The sequence below is a fragment of the Acanthaster planci genome, linkage group LG17 (genome assembly GCF_054643075.1).
Source record: "Acanthaster planci isolate LZ-2023a linkage group LG17, COTS_SCS, whole genome shotgun sequence".
NCBI classification, from domain to species: Eukaryota; Metazoa; Echinodermata; class Asteroidea; order Valvatida; family Acanthasteridae; genus Acanthaster; species Acanthaster planci.
The window spans coordinates 5,506,143-5,525,256 of NC_141793.1; the positions used below are offsets into that span (position 1 = coordinate 5,506,143).

The 19,114-nt window shown below is 41.9% G+C and overlaps 1 protein-coding gene across 6 annotated transcripts in view; it reads left to right on the plus strand.

Moving 5' to 3' along the window:
- Positions 1–19,114, plus strand: part of LOC110989244 (uncharacterized) — a 119,522-nt gene that overhangs the window by 59,879 nt on the left and 40,529 nt on the right. For 5 of the 6 annotated variants that reach the window (XM_087147999.1, XM_087148004.1, XM_087148001.1 and 2 more), the window contains 21 exons: positions 1,839–2,039; positions 2,199–2,576; positions 3,136–3,327; positions 3,714–3,875; positions 4,380–4,571; positions 4,702–4,860; positions 5,034–5,225; positions 5,408–5,569; positions 8,053–8,244; positions 8,465–8,626; positions 10,972–11,163; positions 11,312–11,869; positions 12,209–12,397; positions 12,547–12,708; positions 13,029–13,220; positions 13,399–13,560; positions 14,399–14,851; positions 15,100–15,279; positions 15,844–16,005; positions 17,012–17,461; positions 17,809–17,970. In XM_087147999.1, the coding sequence (XP_087004125.1) occupies positions 1,839–2,039; positions 2,199–2,576; positions 3,136–3,327; positions 3,714–3,875; positions 4,380–4,571; positions 4,702–4,860; positions 5,034–5,225; positions 5,408–5,569; positions 8,053–8,244; positions 8,465–8,626; positions 10,972–11,163; positions 11,312–11,869; positions 12,209–12,397; positions 12,547–12,708; positions 13,029–13,220; positions 13,399–13,560; positions 14,399–14,851; positions 15,100–15,279; positions 15,844–16,005; positions 17,012–17,461; positions 17,809–17,970 (4,854 nt within the window). The remainder of the gene's footprint in view (positions 1–1,838; positions 2,040–2,198; positions 2,577–3,135; positions 3,328–3,713; positions 3,876–4,379; positions 4,572–4,701; positions 4,861–5,033; positions 5,226–5,407; positions 5,570–8,052; positions 8,245–8,464; positions 8,627–10,971; positions 11,164–11,311; positions 11,870–12,208; positions 12,398–12,546; positions 12,709–13,028; positions 13,221–13,398; positions 13,561–14,398; positions 14,852–15,099; positions 15,280–15,843; positions 16,006–17,011; positions 17,462–17,808; positions 17,971–19,114) is intronic. The other variant, XM_087148000.1, reaches the window with a different exon arrangement.

Consider the following 19,114-nt stretch of genomic DNA (forward strand, 5'->3'; position numbering starts at 1 on the left):
CGCAACCATGTAGATGTTGAAAAGGACTGGTGCAAAGACACACTCCTGTTTCACTCCAACTTTGACCTCAAAGGGCACCGATTGCAGGGCCCCAACAACCACACAAGCAAATATTCCAGAGTCCTGAAGGATCTTTAGAAACATTGGGGGACATCCGCATTTGGTGAGGATGGTCCAGAGACGGCTTCTGTTGATGGTGTCAAAAGCCTTGGTGAGGTCAACGAAAGCGGTAAGAAGGTAAGGTACGGTAAGGTAAGATGGTAAGGTCGTGATCAGCACATAGGTTGAGGAGCCGGAGTCCGTTGGAGTTGGTAGAACCGACCCCATGCCTGCCGATGAGGCCCCTTCCAGACAGTATAATTTGAGCCGACCCGAGCGTTGAAATCGCCGAGAAGGATAATTTTGTCAGTCGGCGGGATGGCACAGAGTGTCAGGTCAAGAAGGTCCAAGAACTTATCCTTTATGACTTTAGGAGAACAAGGAGAACAAAGGGTGGGGGCATAGGCACTGATAATGGTAACATGTCTTCGAGCTGCCAAGGGGACACGGAGAGTCATGAGCTGCTCACTCAAGTTAACAGGCACCTCTGGCAAATGGTTAAAGAGGGATGTCATGATGGCGAACCCCACACGATGGATTCTGGCATTCTGGCGGCCTCCTCTGGGAGCCCTCTCCAAAAGAAGGTATGCCTCTCACCAACCTCGGTTGTAGCATCTGAGCCCAGCTGCGATGAGGGCTTTGCACCGTGGTGGGCGTTCACTGGCTGTGGGCACCGTGGAGTCCATCATTGTGTGAATGTTCCAAGTTGCGATCTGACAACGATATACCGGCAGAAGCCGGCAAGGAGTAGTATTTTGTTTATTTATTTTGTTTCAGCCGCAAGAGGGATGTCCTGGCGGGTGCAACTACCCGCCCAGGAAGAGGCAGAGCAGACGATTTTTAGGCCATCTTTTCCAGGCCCGTCCTCACAGAGAGGCGAGCAACGCGGACCCTAATAAGGGCTGCTCGGTCGCACAGGCAGCTGCCGAATGGGGGCGCCGCTCCATCCCGGCCCCAGACGACCATCACACCTGTGCCGCCATACGTGCAGTGGGCAGGCTAGGGGCTGCTCGTCTCATCCAGGACCTGCCCCTGTCACTTGCCCAACCGTCACCGTAGGACTTATGGAAAATAAAAGGGGGAAAAAAATCCGCGCAATGAGGAGATTAAGGTGATGGAAAGGAGGCGCAGTCCTCAGCACCACCGACTTGACCACCTACAGCTGGTACCGATGGCATGACTAAGTCAGGACGACCGGTGGCTGGAGGGGCTGCAGGGAGTGGCCGTTATCTTCACAACACCTGTAGAACTACCTTAACGAGTACTACCTGCCCAGGTTTGAAATCGGGGTTGTCCTTCTCCTGGGCAGACTGCCGACCTAGGCTAACGAGTTCAGCCTACCCGGGTTTGTGATCTGAGTTGTCCCTCTCCTAGGTGGACTGGCAGCCAAGCCTACGAGCTCCACCTACCCAGAGCACCTGATTATAGCGCCAGAAACACACTGACAATCTCTGCCATTCAGTAAAAAACAGGGTTGGCATGAGAAGCCAGACAGTAGGATTTGGTTAGGAGAGGCTAATGTTGAGACGCCGTGCTATACAATGGGATTTTTCAGGGGGAGAGGAGCTGCTCACTTCTCCAATCCACCCCAGAACATCCTAACCCATTTAACCCCAATATGAACGTGAATATGAGCATGCATTACACATGTGCCACCCATGTCCCGTACGGCAAATTCTCATGTTTTGTAATTCTTTATTAGCCAGCTTTTTAAATTGATTAGTGATACCAATTTCCAGCTGCCACTACTGAGGTAGAAACCACCAGAGAAGTAACATCAATTACGACAACACGGGCTGCTACAACCGTTCCTTCAACAACAACCAAAGCAACAACAACTGAGGAAGCTACAACTTCAGTGGTTATCACAACGACACTGGCAGCAACCACCACTGAGCAGACAACAACGTCCGTTACAACAAGAGCTCCAACAACTACAGGTGAGCAACCTTCAGTCTTTTGAAATAAAGCTAGATGACATGATGCTAAAGGGCACACTGGCTTATTTGAAAGTATCAGTTAAGTTTTTGGTGGAGGATAACATCAAGTTCAGCAGAAAGTTGTCAGTGTATTTTCAAGCAGTAACTTCCTTTTTGCAGAAGCCCCAACAACAACCAAGAGAACAACAATCAGACGGACAACTACTCTTCAACCAACGGCCACTGCTCAGCCAACAACCACTGAGGCACCTACAACCACTGCTCAGCCAACAACCACTGAGGCCCCTACAACCACAGCTCAGCCAACAACCACTGAGGCACCTACAACCATTGCTCAGCCAACAACCACTGAGGTACCTAAAACCACTGCTCTGCCAACAACCACTGAAGCACCTACAGCCACTGCTCAGCCAACAACCACTGAGGCACCTACAACCACTGCTCAGCCAACAACCACTGAAGAAGTTACTACCAAAGTTGTTACCACCACTCCTGAGGAAATCACAACAGAGACAACCACAATGCAAGCCACCACTGGTAACAAATGGCTGTTCTCGTCAAACATTTCACTTGCCTGTTTACATTACTTTGCATTGCCTACATGGGTTTGGACAATCCTTTGTTTTTATGTAGTGAAGGAAACTTTGCAAATCTATTCATTTTTCTTGAAGTTAATGAACACTATTTGTTGTCTGAAGTTTTGTCACTGGTTTCCAAAGGGTTCCTCTTCCTTGTGCTATAAACCTGACCTACAGTGACTTTAAAACTGATCAGAGAAAGGACTCTTGTGTGGACCTGGATCGTCCACACTAGGTTTACGTGCGTGTTGTCACCTGTTTGTTCTTACATGTAGGTCCAAAGATTCCAAGGTTGGTCCACAAAAATGTTGCCTAAAAATTTTCTTACCCCACAGTAACATCATAGGTTTAATGTGAGTGGTCAGTTTGATTTAATCCTATCGGAGATTAATGACTGATTTACTTTTATTGGAAACTTCAACAGAAAGTACTTATAGACATCCTAGATACTCTATTTATTGCGGTTACTATTTATGCAACTACTTGAGCAAATTTTCATTCCATGTAATGCCATGCAGTTGCCCCAACAACTGAGGAAGCAACAACTACAGTTGTCACAACCACTCGGACTACAAAAGCACCCACAACTCCTGCCGTACCTACAACAACTGAGGTTGTGACTACCACAGTTGTGCAGACAACTACACCAAAGGGAACAACCACAGAAGAAACAACTATGGTGAGGATCACCACACAGGCTACAACCACAGGTATGTTATGTTTGAGTTTCAAAATTTCATGTCTGTAAATGCAGCTGGCGAATTTGCTTTTCAAAACCACAAAAATAAGCAAAAACTTGAAGTCGATACTTGCATTATCACAGAGTTAATACTCATAGAAAACCTTGTTAAACTACCCTTTGATAATCAGTGGTTTCATTCAAACAAAGTGGATCTTAGTTGTGCTTATTTTTGGAACATGGGAAGTGTTGCAAGCACATGCAAAGGAAAGCAAAGGAAAGTGTTGCAACATCGTAACAGAGTGTCCAGATTTTTTTATGTGCTAAGTCTGTTTCAGTGATCTCAGGTATAAAGTGCATGCCAACAAATGCGACTTTTATTCCCTTAGTTCATAGCCAAGAGTCACTTTCTTCCAGAATTGCCAACCACGACTGAAAGGACAACTACTCGTGTAACGACAACTGCAGCACCCACCACCACTGCTCCACTGACAACCACTGAAGAGCTTACCACAGCAGTTGTGACCACCACACCTGAGGCAACCACAACGGAGACTGTCACAGTTCAAACAACCACTGGTAGAGTTGTATTTGTCTTAGAGCACGATTTCATTCCCACAGATGTGTATGTAATGGTTTGTGTATGGTGAGCCAGCTGTAATGATAAATGCAAATCTTTAAAATCCCTGCAGACAGGGTTTACAAATGTGTTTCTAAACAGTTGTTGATTCAAAATCTGATGCGGATAACTTATAAAATGTTGTTTAACGTGCAAGTGGAATAGAGTTTGAGTTAGTAAACTGCCCTCTACCATCTAGCTCTGCATGTTTGAAGGGTATTTGTTTAGAAAGTCTTAAGCATTTTTTTAAATTTTCATTCCTAAAAGCCTCATACTTTTTTACTCTTTCCTGTATGTTGATTGTCCATCACTTCAGGATGTTGCACAAGACAAGATAAAAACAGATAAACCAGACTGACTTAACTCATTCAATAAATATGAATTTTCCACTTATTTTCCTTCTTCACCGCACGTGAATTTGTAGATAAGGCCTGCCAACTTTTTTCTCTATTTATTGTGAACAGTAGCTCCAACCACTAAGAAAGCAACAACTACAGTTGTCACAACTGCACAAACTACAACAGTGCCAACCTCAACAGCTGCCCCCACAACCACTGAGGTAGTTACTACCACTGTTGTACAAACCACCACTCCAGTGGCAACAACTACAGAGGAAACAACCACAATGAGAACCACCACGGAGGCTACAACAACAGGTAATTTACATCCAAGTGATGAAATTTTAAACCAATTTCTAACGTAGAGACTGTAGAGAGGAAAATGAGAACAATTTCAAACTTCAGGTTGATTTCACTGTAATTAATAGCAGAAATGTATGATTTTCAGAATTTCCAACAACTGAAAGAACAACTACTCGTCTAACAACTACCAAGGCACCTACCACAACTGCTCCGCCTACAACCACTGAAGAGGTTACCACAGTAGTTGTGACCACTACACCTGAGGCAACCACAACAGAGACAACCACAGTTCACACAACTACAGGTACATTTGCTTTCACCTTATACCAAATAATCTTCCCACAGATCTTCGTGTATATGGTGAACCAGGTTTTACATTAAATCCGTGTAGACAAGGTTTAAAAATATCTCCTAATTTCGTAATTCAATATATCAGGCAGATTCATCATACTTTCTTGAAATATTTATTGTGAGCAGTGGCTCCGACGACTGAGGAGTCAACAACTAAAGTTGTCACAACTACACAAACTACGACAGCACCAACGACGACTGCAGCCCCCACAACCACTGAGATTGTTACTACTACTGTTGTACAAACCACCACTCCAGTGGCAACAACTACGGAAGAAACAACCACAGTGAGAACCACCACGGAGGCTACAACAACAGGTAATTTACATCCAAGTGATGGAATTTTAAACCAATTTCTTATATAGGGACTGATGAAGTCGTATATCAACTTCTTACCTGGGACTGTATTGAAGGGAATTGGGAAGATTTTAGAATTCAGGTTTGCTTAATATAAAATCTTTGGTATCACTGTAATTAATGGCAGAACTTTTAATTCTTAGAATTCCCAACATCAACTGAAAGAACAACAACTCGCCTTACAACCACTGAGGCACCTACCACCACTACTCCACCTACAACCACCGAAGAGGTTACCACAGCAGTCGTGACCACCACACCTGAGGCAACCACAATGGAGACAACCACAGTTCAGACTACCACCGGTATGGTTGCCATTGTCTTAGGGAGCGTCTCAAAAGTCGGAACGCTTGGAATGTTCCTTTTGGGAGTAGGGGATGTTCCCGATGGGAACAACAGCTGTTCCCACTTGGAAAAATCCTTGTTCCCATTTGGAACAGGCGCTGTTCCTGAACAGAACATTCCATTTTTTTGTGTTCCTTTTTGGAATGCTGTCAACGATTGCTGAGCACACAAGTTTTGTTTTTCCCATTTGCAGTCAGTCAGTAATGCTTTTGCCTTTGTATGGTGTATTCTCCGTAAGTAAACCAACTCAGCATCCTTGATTATGTCAAAAGCAAGGCTTTTGCCCTGATACCGTATTAATTAAGATTCAGTAGATCTGGGATGTTATCTGCAAACTTTTCCAAAGATAAATCTTCAAATTTGAACCAAACTGCAGGCATTGCAGTACTACACACAATACACTAGGCTGGAGTATATGATAGTGAGGGAATTATTATTAAGGTAAGCTTCTTTGTTCCTAGACTTGACAATTATTTGCCGACAGGATGCTTCAAATTTTTCTAGATTATGTCCAAAAAGACAAACGACATTGAACCTAACACTTCTTTCATATTCAGCACTGCAAGCATCAAACCTAAGTAAACACTACACATTCAAAAAAACTAGAGAAATCGTCCTTTGATAAGAAATTTGCTCTGTGGAACACTGCCATTCCCTGGTAGAACGCACAGTGAACACAGTGGGAACGCCACTGTTCCTTGATGGAAAGCACAGAAAACACTGTTGGAACACTCCTGTTCCCTGACGGAGAGCACAGAGAACACAGTGGGAATGCCACTGTTCCCTGATGGAAAGCACAGAAAACACTGTTGGAACACTCCTGTTCCCTGACGGAGAGCACAGAGAACACAGTGGGAACGCCACTGTTCCCTGATGGAAAGCACAGAAAACACTGTTGGAACACTCCTGTTCCCTGATGGAGAGCACAGAGAACACAGTGGGAACGCCACTGTTCCCTAATGGAAAGCACAGAAAACACTGTTGGAACACTCCTGTTCCCTGACGGAGAGCACAGAGAATACAGTGGGAATGCCACTGTTCCCTGATGGAAAGCACAGAAAACACTGTTGGAACACTCCTGTTCCCTGACGGAGAGCACAGAGAACACAGTGGGAACGCCACTGTTCCCTGATGGAAAGCACAGAAAACACTGTTGGAACACTCCTGTTCCCTGACGGAGAGCACACAGAACACAGTGGGATTGCCACTGTTCCCTGATGGAAAGCACAGAAAACACTGTTGGAACACTCCTGTTCCCTGACGGAGAGCACAGAGAACACAGTGGGAATGCCACTGTTCCCTGATGGAAAGCACGGAAAACACTGTTGGAACACTTCTGTTCCCTGATGGAGAGCACAGAGAACACAGTGGGAACGCCACTGTTCCCTGATGGAAAGCACGGAAAACACTGTTGGAACACTCCTGTTCCCTGACGGAGAGCACAGAGAACACAGTGGGAACGCCACTGTTCCCTAATGGAAAGCACAGAAAACACTGTTGGAACACCCCTGTTCCCTGATGGAGAGCACAGGGAAACAGTGGGAATGCCACTGTTCCCTGATGGAACACGTGTTTACATTTGTGAAGTATGATTAACTTGTACCCATTGAGAACGACTGAAATATTTGCCATATCATCGATATTGAACTTAGGAAATTCAAATAGAAAGGGTTATTTAAAATAAGACCTTGGAAGTAGCCAGGAAGTTGTGTATTTTGACATTCCCCCCTCATTACAAATGATTACTAAGTACTGGTACTGTAAAGCACAATGTTCATGGGTTTAATTATTTTCACGCGAACGGTAAAAAAAAAAGCCTACAAGACGGAAATAATTTATTAAATCATTTTTAAACAATATTTACACAAGTAACTGACAGTAACTGACTCCACAGAGCACTTACAAAAAATTAGACACAAATAACTACCTTTTGATTACTCTCCGGTATGCGCAATTTACAATGCTCTAGCATAGGGATGATGTGTGTTGTCGAGAGCTTCTCCCGGAATGTTTCTATTTCGTTTGCTTTGCATCTCAATTAGAATATGATATAATTGACTTTGAGTGTTCCGAGAAGGAATGCTGACGTCACAACACAATGTTCATGACAGAATAGCAGGGAACAACTCAGAACAACTAGCGGGAATACTGGCTGTTCCCATTTGGAACCGGCTGTGTTCCAGATGGGAACAACTTGTGTTCCCAAATGGAGCATTTCAATGGGAAAAAACACGTTCCGACTTTTGAGATGCTCCCTTATTACAAAATATTATTCCCAAAGAAGTTTTTCCAGATGCTGAACCAGCTGTATTGATAAAGACAAATCTTTTATTCAAAAATCTTTGTGGACAGGGTTTAGAAATGTCTTTTCAGTTGGTGATTTGACATCTCAAGCAGATCAATGGCTTATAATGTTTTTGTTTTAAATATTGATTGTGAACAGTGGCTCCAACAACTAAGGAGTCAACAACTACAGTTGTCATGACTACACAAACCACGACAGCACCAACCATAAGTGCTGCCCCCACAACCACTGAGGTTGCGACTACTACTGTTGTACACACCACCACTCCAGTGGCAACAACTACGGAAGAAACAACCTCAGTGAGAACCACCACGGAGGCTACAACAACAGGTAATTTACATCCGAGTGATGAAATGGTATTCTGATGCAGCCTTTAACTTTTACATAATGTCGTAAAGAGAGAAATGAGGAGTATTCTAGAATTCAGCTTTGTTTAAAATGAAATCTTTAGTTCACTGCTATGAAAAGCAGAACTTTATTTTTATGAACAACTGAAACAACTCAACAACTGAAAGAACAACTTTCTTCACAACCATTTTATAATTCTTAGAATTGCCAACAACTACTGAAAGAACAACATCTCGCCTAACAACCACTGAGGCACCTACCACCACAGCTCCACCTACAACCACCGAAGAGGTTACCACAAAAGTTGTGACCACCACACCTGAAGCAACCACAACGGAAACTACCACAGTTCAGACAACCACTGGTACAGTTATGCTTGTCTTTAAACAAAACACAACTGTCACATTTGTGTGTTACTCAATATGATGAAATCGGCTGTAATAATAAAGACAAACCTTCCTTCATACGGAACACATATCCCTGCAAGGTCATTTTATATAACCAGTGAAAAATGAAAAAAAGAAAAATGGACTGCTACAATAATGAACTGAAGTGGAATGAACCAAAGGGCGAAAGTTGATGTATATGGTTGTATTAAGTTCAATAACTCAAAAGTTATTTATTTCTTCACTTACAATTTGTCAATTGATGCCCAAATTTTAGAAGGTTTTTATATGTATTAGAAATAATGAAGAAGTCGGAAAACTTTCCATCAAACAATGGTTTAATATCAATTGCAAAATAATGTACTTTTGAAAACAACAGGGGGTTACAATAACAGGACAAAATATGCCAATCTGCAACAATCAGTATAACGACAAATCCTAGACAAAATCACAAGTTTGCATTGCTTCCTTGAAATTAGGCACCTGTTGAGAATAAATGGTGAATAGTTACTGTGAAATCCACACAAGTCCACACACATTCAAAGTTAGTGTATCTGCTCATATAGAGACAAATACACGGATTGAAAAGTTCAACAAATTAACGAACAATCCTAATCGACACTAACATGCAGTTTCAAAAATTGCAAAACAAAACAACCAAACCGTCCTCCAGTCAAAGGTGTTTTTTTACAGTCTTGTACCACAAGGAATTACTTTTCTTGTATTACAAGGGTAGACAGCAAAACTTTGGCAATATTTATCTATCAGGCTTTCCAAGCGATGGGCTATGATTCCAGCAGACAAGAACTTCTGAACAAAATTCTGTAATGTAACTGAGCGTTGGTAATGAAATCCAAACCTAAAGAGTGTCCTCACGGCATGGTTGTTAGTATAGGACTAAACCTGAAAAGCACACACATGCTCTAATAGGAATCAGGCCTGAAAGGGGCTGACAAAGCAATAGGAATTTCTTTACACACAGGAACTTAGTCCTTCGACAGAAAATACTGTAAACTTAGGATTATGACTACGGATAAGTTGTCACAGCATGAACGCTTAGGTGACAGACTATTATACACATGTACACTAAAAATGTAATAACAATGTTTTTCAAGGTTCAATCAACTACACCTCTGGGATGTTTGATTGCATTTTGCTTGGGAAATTTTGAAATTTTTGAAAGGGGCCTGGGAACAATAATGAAAAGGCATTCACCGCGCTCAGGGGACAAGTTTTTTTATTAGGGAAATTTCAACCAATTTGTGGGGACATTTCTGAGTCCCCACAATGTTTTCAGTCCCCAAAAAATAGGTTAAATGTCGAGTTTATGTCCCTACAACTACGGTGTGGGAGTCTGTGAACCCTTCTTACCTGTCCCAAGCCCCTAGCTGGGTTTAACCAGACAAGTTAACAGCTGCCTCACAATACGTTTATTCCCCAGTAGTACAATAAAGATTTTTATACCATTGTAATAGATAGTGAATTTTTGTTGGTTGAGAATCGATCACGTATGTTTGCCACAAACACAGATGTACACCGGTCAGGAACACATGAGCAATTTACACCATGGTACACGAACACAAATGAGGTACCTCACAGGGTACAGCACCTTGATCTTCTGTTGAAAGTGTAGTGTCCACCATGTTGTAATTTAGTAATGTGACCTCAGGTACAAGGTTGTAGCTACATGTACGCTGGTACTGCATGACGTTTGTTCTGGGATGTGCCGTGGGATACAGTGAAGCACTGTTTCTGCTATTAGATTGTTTGTCACCGTTCATCTGTTTTGTTTTTGTTTTTCTTTTTTAAATTACTGTGCCAATTTTGCTATCAATTTCACATAATAATGGCAGCAGATGACCCCCAAGTTGCCTTTAAAGAAGAGGTTTTTCTCTCATTCCATAGACAAGATTAAAAGTTGGAATTTTGAATTGTACCATATCAACACCAACAAAAATGCAGAAGTAGTTTGCAGATTCTGCACAGCCACAGGAAGAGACCTATAGATTGAGACATTGGCAGTAACAGAACATCCTGCCTTAAGATTTTTTTCAGAAATATCAACAGAAAAGATGACAGTTCTTACTAATTATTCAATTTAGTTGAATTTATTCAGCTGAACACTATATTGTTGAAGACAGTTTTAGTTAAAATGCTTCCTTCTGTAATAAAATATGCTTCGCTTTCACAAAAGACAACAACTGTATAATGTTTATTAAATCATGTTCCACTCTTCAAAGTACATGTATGTGGGTGGGTCCTATAATTTGTTACCCACTGTCTGAACCCTCAGTCTTGCTCTTTAAATGTTCATTGTGAATAGTGGCTCCAACAACTGAGGAAGCAACATCTACAATTGTCACAACTATACAAACTACGGAAGCACCAACCACCACTGCTGCACCCACAACCACTGAGGTAGTTACTACCACTGTTGTACAAACCACCACTCCAGTGGCAACAACTACGGAGGAAATAACCACAGTGAGAACCACCACTCAGGCTACAACAACAGGTAATTTACATCCGAGTGATCAAATTGTATTTTAATGCAGCCATGTGGATGCAAAGACTGTAGAGAGGAGAATGAGTAGAATTTTAGAATTATTTACAATGCAACCTTTGACTTCACTGCTGTTGATAGCAAAACTTTATATTTTTAGAATTTCCAACAACAACTGAAAGAACAACTACTCGCTTTACAACCACTGAGGCACCTACAACCACCATCCCACCAACAACCAGTGAGGCACCAACAACTACTGCCCCACCAACAACCACTGAGGCACCTACAACCACTGCCCCTCCGACAACCACCGAGGCACCTACAACCACTGCTCAGCCAACAACCACTAAGGCACCTACAACCATTGCCCCACCAAAAACCACTGGGGCACCTACAACCACAGCCCAGCCAACAACCACCGAGGCACCTACAACCACTGCTCAGCCAACAACCACTGCCCCACCAAAAACCACTGAGGCACCTACAACCACTGAGGCATCTACAACCACTGCCCTACCAACAACCACCGAGGCGCCTACAACCACAGCCCAGCCAACAACCACTGAGGCACCTACAACCACTGCCCCACCAAAAACCACCAAGGCACCTGCAACCACTGCCGTACCAACAACCAGTGAGGAAGTCACAGCAACTGTTGTGACTACTACTCCATCAGCTGTCACTACAGAAACAACTACTGTCCAAACAACCAGAGGTAAATGTTAAGTAATTAATTGAATCAAAATCACTTGTCACTCTTCTTTTCTAAAACTTTTAAAAGCACTGTGGAATAGTAGACATGTTACAGAATGCATTCATAATTGAGTGTATGGAAACAAGTGTATATATTTGGGCAACAATGTTCAAGACATTTCCAAGTGTTTCAAGGGTTCTAACTGTTAACTTGACATTGCAGCAAACCATTTTTGCATCTTTGGCCTTAAAGTGACATGTTTTTTTTGATGCTCTGTTTTTGTCATCTTTCCAAAGTGCACTTGTAAACATATCACCCCCTCTGCCTAAACCAGTCTTGTAACCTGTGATCATTGTATAGTTGCACCAACAACAGAAGAGACAACAACAACAACTGTCACAACGACGCAAACTACAACTGCACCAAGTGCTACTGCTACACCAACAAGTACTGAAGTTGTTACTACCTCTGTTGTGCAGACAACTACTCCAAAAGTGACAACCACAGAGGAAAGAACTACAGCAAGGATAACCACAGAAGCCACAACAGGTGAAACTTTCGTCAGCTTTTTTTTTTCAATGCGACGTTCTTAGTATTTGAAAACCGTGGGAAATAACCACCCAAGATTGTCAAGAATCACTCTGAAATGTGGGTTGATGCTTAGTTTGAAGTTTTTCATGAAACGTTATAACTTTCAGAGGCCCGAACAACTACTGAACGGACAACAACACGTGTGACAACTACAGAGGCACGTACCACCACTACTCCACCTACGACCACTGAGGAGGTCACTACAATAGTTGTGACTACCACTCCTTTAGAAACCACAACAGAAACAACCACAACACAAAGAACCACCGGTAACTTTTTTAAGTCAAACCAGTATGAAACATTTGATTGGTTGAAATGCACCTCATGAAAACTGTCTTTTCTTGCGGAATAATTGTTTTGCATTAAGTCAAACGTTAACTATCTTCTATAAAGCATAAATAATGGTATTAAGATTATTAGTGGATAAAAATTAACTTGTTTAGTAATGAGACTCCAAGTTTTGTCTCTTGCAATTTTAAAGTAACATGTTCATTCAAGCATAGGAATGAGAGAGAGATTTTTCCAAATGCCGTTCTTTCAAAAGTACCTTTTGCCTGACCCATTCTCGTTTTGCACAACTACTGTACAGTTGCACCAACCACTGAGGAAGCGACAACAACGGCCATCATAACCACTCAGACCACAAGAGCCCCAACCACCACGGCTGCACCTACGACCACTGAGGTTGTAACGACTACAGTTGTGCAGACAACCACTCCAAAGTCAACAACCACGGAGGAAACAACTACAGCAAAGACCACCACCGAGGCTACAACAACAGGTACTACCCTCTGTCGTTGGAAGTTCATTTTTTATTAGCCTTGACAGATTAAATGTGTTCGTATGAAATCTTCCAAATTTACAACACTTCAAACCGTGAATTAAACATTCTAAACAATTGATATTGCAATGATCACAGCAAGTCTGCAGTGTCACCATGTCAATCAATATATTCTCAGAGTTCCCAACAACAACTGAGAGGACAACTACTCATGTGACAACCACTGAGGCACCTACAACAACTGCCCCACCTACAACCACTGAGGAAGTCACTGCAACAGTCGTGACCACTGCACCTGAAGCAACCACAACCGAGACAACAGTAATCCAGACAACTACTGGTACAAATCTATTTAGAAGTTGATCATTGCCTTATGCAGCAACTTTGAATGTAGGCCTGATACTCTAACAGTGCAATTAATATTTCAGTGTTTGAACATGAACCATTGATGACCATTGTTTGGGCACACAGGAAGTTAGACCTGTTAGATGGAAAAATTAGTCTTTTCACATACACATGAATTAAGTGTATTGATTCCCTGACAATCTCATGTTTGTTATCATTTTAGAATGCATTAGTTTTGAGAGGCACAAACTTTGGCTGTATAGCAAGACTACTTTTAAAACTTCTTAAAATTTACCTCGTTGAAATACGCCCTTCATTACGTTTTGGATGTGTAATAGCTGTGAAGAGGATACTATAGGGACATCATAAGGTACCAGTATAACTATGCAATTATTGCAGAACTTTTAGCAAACTTTAATCATTACCCCAGCTCATCAGGCTCACAACAACTGAACATTCCTGAAACCAACTCAGCCCCTTGGGGAGTATACAAGCCTTATGCTCTCATCTCAGCTGCAAATGACTGTTAACACACCAACCAGCTTGACCCTCACAGATACCCATTTACTCCTGGGTGGAGAGAAGCATTTTGGGGTAAAGTGGGCTTCAGTATGTAACCACATGCTAGGATTCGAACCCCCAGCCATAGGATCTGAAGCTACAAAGCCTAACCCACATCACCTTCACCTACCAGTGGTGCAACACCGTCACCAAAGGTGGTTTGTGCACAAAAGGGCAAATGCCACTTTCATCAACAACAGCCAAGTACTGTAAAAGTATATATGTTTTGAATTTCTCACAAATTTCCTGTCTGCTGTTACTCTCCACCCTAGTCCCACTAACCACGACACCAGAGGAATGCGCAGACAATCTGGACAGTTACGGTCCAGTAGATGTCAAAAGAGTGACTTCGGAGAACCTGGATGTCCCTCGTCCTCCTGAATACTGGTGGAACCCGACCAACCCACCAACAGATGAATCCAACCCCTACGACGGTTCCTTCCTGTCTGCTGAATTCACTCCAGTTGCCCAGGTGACCTCCCTTGTGGTAGTCAGCAAGGACGACACAGTTCAAGAGATCAAAATTGCCATACTGGTCTCTCATAAGCCAACCGGTCCACTGACCCCTCTCAGAAATGGGGAGCAAGCACTGTTTGTCAGTAGCCCAGGAAGTAAAATTCATCTGCCTCCTGATTTGCTGTATGTCTCAACTATGGTAGTCTTCATTGTTAATCCAAGCTCGTCCGCTGGCTTCCAAGTGGTTTTCAACGGCTGTGAAGCTGTTGGTAGGTTTCACGTTTAATTTCTCTTCCGACTCTCGCTCATGAGGGCACTTTGTAGTGTTTAAAAAAAGGATAGAATGTTACCTTTATAGAGAACACCAAAAGATATGATGAGCAAGTTTATCAAGCAGATTTTTCTCGTCCTCATGTTACACCATACATCACTTCAGAACATACTGAGGTTCAACATAATTTGAAGTATCATTTCTAGTGTTTGTGAACATTACAACAAATGCTATTGACATGGACAGTTCCAACAACGCCACCAGTTACCACAACAAGGGCAACCACAACTGTTGTAACGACGATACCAACAACTCCCACACCGCCCACAACTGTGAGAACCACATCAGTTGTCACTACCACTCCCACCACAACGACCACGGAGGAGACAACCACTGTTGTAACCACAACAGAGGAAACTACTACAGGTAAAGAAACTACCACAAATAAAGTTTCCTTCTGGTGGGAATGATGTCATAAAGTGTAGAACCAGGTTCAAAGAGTCAACATTCTGTATATATCTTTTTGTCAGTATTAAAAGTTGCTTGTTGGAAGTTTGCACGAAAAGGTTCATATGTTGCTGTCAATATGACACTGGCCAAGAAGACTGTAGTCAAATTTAAGTACAATGACCCCCCCTCAAAAAAAAACTAGTGCAAATAAAATAGTTTTGAAAAGCTTGTGTTATTTTCGGAAGCTCAGAATAAGTAACATTTCATAAATATTTTGTGACAGCCGTAAGGACCTTGTGGAATTTAAGTGTTGATATGTAACTTTGTCTCTTAGCTTTTTTACAAAACATTTTTTTTTACATACTCTGAAAAAAAGAGGTCATGGCAACCCAAAGTTCATGTTAACAAAACTTATTGTTTCTAAAATTCCGTCTTACTGAAAACTGGAAGAGACAAATTGAACTTTTGCATTGCTATCAAATGTTGCATTTAGTGTTTACAACATATAATTTGTGGATGTAATCATGTTTACATGAACAGAGGCACCAACAACAACCGAGAGGACCACCACTCGAGTGACAACCACTGAGGCTCCCACAACCACGGCTCCACCAACAACCACCCAAGAAATCACCACAACACTTGTGACCACTACACCGGTGGCAACCACCATGGAGACAACCACCGTCCAAACAACAACCGGTATTAATTTTCGGTGAACCTTGAATTCTCTTTGAATAAAATTGCTACTTGTGTAAGCACTGCGCGACAAAAGTATTAAACTTGGAATTTATTTGGGTGCCACAGGTGGTTAGTGCACAAAGGGACTCACCTTTCACCTTTGTGGTCCAAGGTTTGATTCCTCACACGGTTCATATGTGAGTAGAGTTGTTCGTTTGGTTCCCTCATGTGCCATTAAGATTTTTCTCTTGGTTCTCTGGTTTTCCTTCATCAGCATAAATCAACACTTACAATTTCTTGCTTTGCTCCCTTGGCAAATGTAAGTCATTTAAGGGCTGCCAAGGCAACTTTGTATGGCTTTGGCTTGACCGCATTGTAGTTAAATAGCTACATTGTACAGCATATTTGAATAGAATTTGCATTTTGTAAATAAATAAATTATAATTATAATTGAACACCCTTTGAAGGCCCTATCTTTAAATCATTACAGGTCCTGTTCATGGCCTTTGCAAGGAGAAAGGGCCTATCCCAAAAATTGGAAAAATGAAAAAAAAGGGAAAAAAGAAAAACAAAAGAATTTGGAAAAGGGGGAAGGGGTATGAAACGCATCAATTTGCTGCAAAACACTTTGGCATTGACCCCATGCATTATTAATGGTTTGTTTGCTGCTGATGAATGCTTCACCCCTCCCCCAAAGAAATTCCTTGCGACACCCATTGTCTTGTTCTGTAATGATTCATAATGTATGAAATAAGCACTGGGAGCTTTGTAGTGAATTTCTAGTGTTTCTGTGATGAGGATCAGATAGCTCTTGGAGAAGGCTCATTTTAAAAATGCAGCTACAACTTTAAAGAAATGTCACAAAATGATGACCCTAACAATAAAATTCATCGCCTATTTCTCACTTAATACCCAATAGAGCTGTAATATGCCTTCTTGTGAACTTTCATAAGCCTGTGGATGTGTACATTGCGTGGTCTGTTTTTTTTGTTTTGATTTGTGGCTATATTTCCTTGACCTATCACAGCACCGTCTACTACAACCCCCGAGGAATGTTCAGAAAATCTTGACGATTACCAGCCAGTGGATGTCCAACGGAAAACATCAGATGGCTCACAAGTACAGCCAACATACTGGTGGACCCCCACCAATCCACCCAGGGATCCGTCTAATCCCTACACCGGCTCATACATGATTGTCAACTTCACCCCAAGGTCTCAAGTGACTTCAGTCGTCCTGGTCAGCGATGACGAGACGGTGACAACCGTGCAAATTGCGATTGTGGTTGCACACAACCAGGGTGGAAGCTATACAGCACTGAAGCCTGAGACTGGGGGAAATCTTTTTTTCGGCCACATTGGAAGCAAGATACATCTACCACCCGACACACAGCCCATCTCCAACATAGTTATTTTCATCTTTAATCCTCCCTCGTCTGTTGGCTTCCGAATAAGCTTCAACGGTTGTGAAGAAATCGGTGAGCTTCCATGTGTGTGACCACATGTCACATAAAACAGTCACCAGCAATGAGAACAGAAGAATAAATCTTAGTGTGGCTAGAAATTAACAAAAGAACTTTATGCTTCAAATTCTACAGGGATTTGAATTGGGGATAATGTTGGTGGCATTTAAGACTTACTTCAAATGACGAGTGTTCTTCTTGTGGGAAAACAGTTTGGGCCAGTTCTTAATTCTCTGTAATTGTTGATAATTTTCAACTGTCTTTACATGAATAAAATTCAGTTACATATTAAATCATAACTTTGGGAGTAACTTTAACAAGAGTGAGCATGCAAAATTTGGCTCAATATTGTTGCATTTCAGTTGCTACAACAACCGAGGCTACTACAACGGCTGTCACAACTACAACAACTGCACCTCCTACAACCATTGTTACTACAACTGTCATTGTCACCTCTACTCCAAAGGCAACAACCATGGAAGAGACAACTACTGTTTCAACCACATCAGAGGCCACCACCACAGGTATGCATTTTGAAGCCAGTACACATTGACAATTACAAGGTAGATCATTACTTTCAAACCAGCTGTGAAAGATGCCTCTCCATACTTGTAGGATTAAATTATTCTGTCATGTACGGTAAGAAGAGTTTAAATTCTCTTCTTTGCCATGAGTTCTCATTAACCTGAAAACCGGAGACCAACTGAACTCGGGTTTTGGCCAGGGGCGTGTTAGTGCGACCCCTAACTGGAAACATGTTTGTGATGTCAAAGCATAATCAGAAACATGTTAAGGGTGGCTCCCAAAAACAAAAAAGCAGAAACAGTTACGTCATCTGACAGAGGCAAGTGCAAGGAAGCAGATGATACTCTTAATGAACATCATTTTCACTCATTCAGCAAGTTTCTTACCGGTGCTGCTCTCTCTTTTCACGAGCAAAATACATACATAATTCCACACCCTGACCTCGCAGGTTCAGAACGCACTGAGAAACAGTCACCCAATGAATATTACTTCTTCAGGAATAATTGAAAAACACGATTGAATGGGAAAGAGAGTCACTGGGAAAAGGTAACTTCTTAAACTTGTTAAGATTACTTCATATTTCCAATCACTAAAATTTTAACAAAAGAGGGACCGAGACCAAGTGAGGAACTTGCTTTATTGATATGATACCTCTCAAATAAAGAAAGCAACCATTGTTATTTTATTTTAAAAATGCAATAAATTCAAAGAACATTAAGTGAAAGTGAGATGAAGTCACACAATTTCTCTTCATCATTCTCCCCTTCCTTTCCTGTTATGTTGTAATGAAATACAAATGCATAATGATCTTACTTCCAAACTGAGGTGATCATCTCTTAAAAATGATCACAGATTTTTTCCCTAACCGCTGTAGCCAAGGGGCGCATGCGTGTTCTTTCCAGAATTTTTAATAACTGTCAATAGAGGGCGCCGTCATTCACCGAGATAAATAATAATGTGCTTTTGCCAATGCAACCATTGCAAAAATGTCTTCCCTCTAGCCAAATTGAAAACACATGAGGACTCTAAATAAGTTCTAAAGGCTTGTTTAACTGTTTTATCGATGTGAGTGAAAATAATCTGATAGTAGTCACTTAAACCACTGTGCACAACCAAGTTTCGAAAATGCTTAACCAATGACCA